Source organism: Archocentrus centrarchus, chromosome 5, assembly GCF_007364275.1.
Source record: "Archocentrus centrarchus isolate MPI-CPG fArcCen1 chromosome 5, fArcCen1, whole genome shotgun sequence".
Taxonomy (NCBI): domain Eukaryota; kingdom Metazoa; phylum Chordata; class Actinopteri; order Cichliformes; family Cichlidae; genus Archocentrus; species Archocentrus centrarchus.
The window spans coordinates 13,212,021-13,218,872 of NC_044350.1; the positions used below are offsets into that span (position 1 = coordinate 13,212,021).

General features: G+C 37.7%; 1 protein-coding gene across 1 annotated transcript; it reads left to right on the forward strand.

The window, feature by feature from the left end:
- The first annotated feature begins 1,786 nt into the window (after positions 1–1,786).
- On the forward strand, positions 1,787–5,687 carry tmem167b (transmembrane protein 167B). Its single transcript, XM_030729402.1, has 3 exons — positions 1,787–1,938; positions 2,738–2,869; positions 3,885–5,687. Exons 1-3 carry the CDS (start codon positions 1,929–1,931, stop codon positions 3,965–3,967), a joined length of 225 nt encoding a protein of 74 aa, XP_030585262.1. The 5' UTR covers positions 1,787–1,928; the 3' UTR covers positions 3,968–5,687.
- The last annotated feature ends 1,165 nt before the right edge of the window (positions 5,688–6,852 follow it).

Sequence of the window (6,852 nt, forward strand, 5' to 3'; positions counted from 1 at the left end):
GCTAAAAAAGCTACAAAAGCCTGACCCCCTTCTCATTAATGCAAAATATTTTTTAAAAACTAATAAATATAATAAAAGTATCAAGGGTTTGAAATCTAAATGATCATGCATAGCTAAATGAATTGCATCTGCAGAATAATTTGTCAAAACTAAAAGTACTGCTGAATATAGAAGCTTGTTACCACCAAAACAATTAGGCCATCCATAAGTCAAAATTTCAACTTAGTCAGAAAGTTGAAATTTTAAGTTAAAATTTCAACACATTTCTTACTTGTTAAAATTTTAGTTTTTGATATGAACAATTAATTTGTAACTTGTAGAAATGTCAGTGAAACGTAATCACAGTCAATTTTTGCCACTGATATCTATCGAAACCCAAGGCCAGCACTATTATGGCAACAATTCAGTTCTTATGTGTTGCTGTGAAAAAGTTTTTTTGCATATTTGTCACACTTATATGTTTCAGTTACCAAAGAAATTATAATATTAGACAAAGATAATCTGAGTAAATCCAAAATGCAGTTTTTAAATGATGATTTCATTTATTAAGGTAAAAAAACTATCCAACCTGCCCCTGTGTGAAACAGTAACTGCTCCCTAAACCTAAAAACTGGTTGTAATTCAGCCATACTGGAAGGCTTTGAGCATGAACCGCCTGTTTAAGATCATGGCAACGCATCTCAATCTGATTTAAGTCTGGACTTTAACTAAACCGCTCCAGAACCCTCATGTTGTTTCTTTTGAAGCATTCAGAGGTGAACTTGCTGGTGTGTGGACATTGTCCTGCTGCATAAACCAAGTGAGCTTGAACTTCAGGGCATGAATTGATGGCCGGACCTTCTCCTTCAGGATTTTCTGGTAGAGAGCAGAGTTCATGGTTCCATCAATTACAGCAAGTCATCCTGAAGCAGCAAAGCAGCCTCAAACCATCACACCACCACCACTACCATGTTTGAACTACAAAATATTTTCCCAAAAGTCTTTGGGATCAAACAGATGTTTTTTTTTTCTTTTTTTTTTCTTTTTTAGCAAATGTTTGAAGAGCTTTGTGTTCTTTTTGGTCAGCGGTGGTTTTCTCCTTGGACTGCTCCTGTCATGGTCCTGGGCCAGCGGCCCAGTGTTTTATGTTCCTCTTGTGTAGTTCTGATTGTTAGTTTTCTTACAGTTTTGTTTCTCAGGTTGTTGTTGTTTGTGGGTTATTCTGGTTTCCCTGTGTTCTTGTCTTCCCGTGTCTCTGTGCTCCTCTGTGTTTCTGTCTCCCCGTGTTCTTGTTTGCTAGTGTCTGTTATCCCTTCTGTGTCAAGTCTCTGGTGTTGTTTCGGGTGTCTGTGTCTTTCCTGTTTACTTGCTTCCCATCTTATGTCAGTCTGTGTTGTAGTTGAATTCTAGTTAGTTATGTTTAGATTCCCTTTGTGTGTCAGTCCCCCTAGGTGTCAAGTCCGCATGTACCGTGTTAGGCTACTTCCTGTTTTATTTTGGTATGTCTTTGGTCCTTGTGCTTTAGGTTTAGTTATTGCTTCCTCTGTTTCCCTCCCAGCTGTTTCCCATTTGTCCATTACCTGCTGTGTATATATATTGTCTGTGTTTTTACTTTGTTCTTGTCACAATATTGTCATAGTGTTGCCCTCGCTGTGTGCTTTTGCTGCTGGCCTGCCCGGTCTGTTCCCTGAGTTTTCCCGGTAATAAAAGCTGAGATGCTCTAAATTTAAATGATCCTTTAAATTTAAGTTGTAAATCAAATATTCCAGTAGGTGGCAGTAACGCCATTTGAACAGCAACAGTCTGAAACATTAGAAGAAGAGTTTAAGCAGGGAAACGGAAATGTCAGCCGAATGACTGCTTAATGTCTCCACTTTAAAATTTAGGATGGAATGCTAATCTAGAGAAGAAAACGGTCATATAACGTCGTCAAAGAGAAAGCTGCGAATATGACAAATGGTAGGTTTTTTGTGTTTACCAACTAGCTAAGGCGTGGCGGCAGCAGAGCAGGACATGAAGTTAGGCTACTTCTGGGAATTGAGGCTAGTGGAGGCTAGGCTAGTTGTAGACGTGGCCCTGGGTAGCACTGTCACTCTGTTATCACCAAAACAAACTCTTAATTCATTACAGTGCTATAGCACTTGTCTCTTTTTGAATAGCAGTTTTGTCGCTAAGCCTGCTGTGTTTAGTATAAACCTCTTCGTACCTCCTGTTTTTTTTTGCGAGGCTACAAGGCATTGTGCTGCCAGGCTTTGACTGGTGTGTCTGTGGCTAATGCTACAATAAATTCAGGATATCCAGGTAGACAACAGCTACATTGAACCAAAACTAGAAAAACAGTATTTCTGGTATCTACTGCGGCTCCACTGCTGCTGAAAGAACACAGACCTTGGATCAATGATGATATTGCTGCTGCTGCATCTACATGAAACTTTAAAGCGTCAACAACACCACAGACAGAATACACAAATATGCTGTCTGATATAACTCAACGTATCACTGGCGTAAACATTTGTCTCAATGGTAGACAGAGGGGAAATCATTAGGTGACAGGCTGTGGGGATGCTTCATTGAAACTGCCCATAATTCCTACATTCATAGTTTTGTTTGACATATTGCAGTAAAAATTACACTTAGTGTTAGTGGTTGCTCGGTGTCAATATTTGCTTCCTCATTAAACCATGCATCCATCCATCCATGAGTGATTGTTACTCTTTGCCATGTAGGTGTATGTAATCTCACTTTTTCTTTTCTATAGTGTACTCATTCGATGGCATCCTGGTCTTTGGGCTGCTATTTATCTGCACTTGTGCATACCTCAAAAAGGTGCCTCGCCTCAACAGCTGGCTGCTGTCAGAGAAGAAAGGAGTATGGGGTGTCTTCTACAAAGGTAAGTATGATGTAGTAGTATTTATATGCAAAGTCTACCCAGCATTAAATGTGTCACTGTTATGTAAGGGTGTGTGTGTGTATGCTTAATATTAGCAGCCTGGAGCCTTCTTTTTTGTCCAGTACTCTTGCACATAAATTATTTAAATTAAAAATAAAAATAAAAAATAAAATAAATAAATTATCTATATAGCTTTTGGGAATTATTTTTATAACACTCAAATACTTACAAATTATATATATTATGTTAGTAGCTGATCTCAAAGTGAACAGGGACATTACATCTACGGAAGGTGTACGTTGTTGTTTGTAAATAAATTTTGCTAAACTATTTTTAGTGCAGTTGCACTTTGGAGTCACTGGAATGTGTCGTGCATATCTGTAGAAGTGTGTTTATCAAACACTAACACTAATAGTGCCTGTAATTGATAACTTTATCTTATACAATGAATCTATTGCTTGTGAAGAAGAAGAAGGAGAAATATGGTTTTATTATTCATTTGTTTGGTGTTTATGAACAGCCATTTTTGCCGTCTCACTATATACGGTGATAAATTGAAGATAAAAAGAATACCATGATAAATTCACATACTTGTCTGCGTTCTCATACATGAGCAAAGTGAACAAGTGCTGCAGGCCTGTTTGCTAATAATGATTCAGTTGTTAGGCATTTATAGATTTATTATGGTTTTTTTTTTTTTATTAGTTTATTTGACAGGGACAGTGTACATTAATTAACATTATAGTAAATGCACCAGAATTAGCCAAAAGGCTATTTTTCATCTGTTGTCATAATAATTATAAACAAAGAGAAACCAACAGGAAGCCAGCTTTGTTTTACTATTTGACTGGCAGAACCTTTTCATCAGTGTGATATAGTACCTTCATTTCTCATGCACTAATATTACTGGATTAACCAAAAATGACTGAATTTCCAGAAAATGTAATTTTTCACAGTATGCACTGATATTTTGGTTCAAGATGTGACTCATGTTTTTATCCTATCTCGTTCTCAGCTGCAGTAATTGGGACAAGGCTTCACATCGCTGTGGCAGCTTCATGCCTGGCCATGGCCTTCTATGTTATCTTCTTAAAATGATGGTCAGGCTGGACTGGAAGGGACAGACTTTTCAGGGAGGGGGTGGCCTCATCTCTGCGGTCACATGTTAATCCTTGTTGTTGGGACACCTCTTGGATTCTATGACTGATGAAACCCCGCCGGACCTTTGAACCCATGTGACAGTGAAGCCAGTGCTGCCCCCTTCTGATGACTGGAAACACAGCTTCTTCCTTAATAATAATATGTATGCACTACAGATATGAACTACTCCACAGTTATTACAGAGCAGAAAGGGTGCTGGGTCACATGGTAACATTCTGTTGTTGGGTAGTACTGTCTGGTGTCTCCATCCACCCCGTGTAATAATTAATACTGAAGGATGCAGAAGATTGAAGGGCTGTGTGTGCATTATAATTTACACCTGTGTACAACTTAAAAAATAGCCTACCTGTATATATTTGGTAATAAAAAAAATGCCAGTAGATATTTGCTAGAGGTTACGTGTGATCAAAGTGAAAATGAGCAATTCTGCTCGTGCCCAGCGACACCTTTTTTTTTTTCTTTTTTTTTCTGTCAGTGGTGGAGGGAAAAATAGACAAAGCTAATATATAAAGATGTCCATGTATACACTTTTATTTCCATTTTTGGATCTCTTATGTTAACATTTTTTAGCTTACAAAACTACACATTTTACATAGGTGTATGTTGTATATACTTTATCAAAATGTGTACTGGATAACATGTTTTAAATGTCACACATTAGACTGTAATTAAAGTTCTAGCAAAACTTTAGAGAGAGAAGAGTAGTACCTGCAACAGATGAGGCATATCTCAACATTTTGTGAAATATTTAGCTGTGTCATACTTGCCTGAAGAATTCAAAACAATGCCAACTAGGGATGGTGCTTCTCATGCCATTTTAAATGTACACTGCTATTCTGACTTTAATTCTGTCACCTTATTTGTATTCTCAAAAGAAGAAATTGTTTTCAGAGGGAATGCAATGCAATTTTAAGTAAAATGTTGGTCATACAATTTCTATGTATTGTTTTTAAAAAGCAATCAGCACTCACTATCCACTTTATAGATATTTTAGATATACCCGTTCAACTGCTCATTAATGTGAATTTCAGAAGCTGCTGATTTACTGGGATTTTTCTGCACAACCATCTCTAGAGTTTACAGAGAATGGTCTGGAAAAAGAGAAAATATCCAGTGTGCAGCTGTTCTGTGGGTGAAAGTGTGTTGTTGATGTCAGAGAAGAATGACCAGACCAAATGTATATTTTTTAAAAGCAACTGTTGCTGACCACGTCCACCCTTTTATGACCAATATACCCATCTTTTGATGGCTTCTTCCAGCGGGATAACACATTATGTCACAAAGCTCAAATGATCTCATACTAGTTTCTTGAACATGACAATGAGGTCACTGTCTTCAAATGGCCTCCACAGTCTCCAGATCTTACTCCAACAGAACACCTTTGGGATGTGGTAGAATGGGAAATTTGCATCATGGATGTGCAGCTGACAAATGTCGACCAAAATCTCTAAGGAAAGTTTTCAAATACTTCTTGAATCTGTATGGTGAAGCACTAAGGCAGATAAGAAAGCAAAAAGGGTGTCCAACCCAGTAGTAGCAAGGTGTACCTAATAAAGTGACCAGTGAGGATATAAAATGAATTCCTCTCAGTCCCTTTGGAGTTTGTTTTTTGTTATTGAGATGCAGTTGGAGATTACATCACCTTTGCACATCTTGCCAATGCAAACCTGCCTGAGTTCTGTCATGACATATTTGCATTTAATTTTTTTTTTAAAAAGACTGTATTGGCATCTGCAGGCTCTCTGATTTTGGTCTTTCTTGTGTAGTGGCATAGTTTATTTTAAAATCTCTGCCTTCATATTTAAGATTTAACATCATTTCTCATCAGCTAATGTGAATTTTTCCTCCTCAAGATAGCTTTTTTTTTTTTCTTTGTTTTTTTCTCTGGTTTCATTTTTACCCTTCAAACCCACCAAAGTCTGCTGCAGAAACACCCCCCGCCCAGTGAAATCCCCACAGCACGATGTGTGTCTTCAGCATGCGTCATGGTGGATAACTGTGTTGAGGCTAATGCAAAAGTTTGAACACAGTTTGTAGTTTATTCTGGTTCTATGAGACCATGACCCCCCACCCACCCACCCACCCACACATACCCCGCCACATGCCTTTTGATAATCAGGCAAGCTATCACCCACTGTACAGGCAATGGTTTTAAGGGTTTCTCTCAGTGCACCTAGTGAACCTTGTACCTCCTTTACACATGTCACAAACCTTTCAGTTGCTTTGGCCACTAATGCCCTCCTTGTGAACATTCTCAGTTTTTAAAGACAACCTTTAGCAAATAAGTTATTATCTGTAGGAATGTGGCTTACTTTCTGTACTCAGAGGGACATGCAGTCCTTTGAGAATTGTCTGTTATTTGCTGTAATAACAGGGAAATCACAGGTGTAATTAGTATTTCTAATCTTGCTGTCGCCTATTCTAGTAAGTTATGACAGTATGATAATGACTCAGCATTTTCTCTACAAGGACACTAAAACAGAAGTCAACCATCATTCATTTTTTTATGTGTATGTGTGCATTTCCTGCTTTGAATGTGCCACAAGAAAGACCTATGATCACATGTGCAATTACCTTTGCATCCATTTACAAATGTCAAATTGGCTAATAAGCAATCTTGGACTTTCCAGTGTAATTAAATTAAAGCAGCTGTCACACCTTGTTGACACACAGGTTGTGTCAAGGTTCATTTGCAATCAGGTATGCAGCTAGTGAGAACAAGTCTTAAAGGGCTAAATACTGTACTCTTGAACCACTTAGAATTTTATAAGTAATGTTATAAGCATTGTATTAAATGATATAGTTAAAAGTACCAATACCAC

Coding starts and splice junctions, on each gene's coding strand:
- tmem167b (XM_030729402.1), top strand. Junction 2,870..3,884: donor ATGGGGTGTCTTCTACAAAG/GTAAGTATGATG, acceptor TCTCGTTCTCAG/CTGCAGTAATTGGGACAAGG.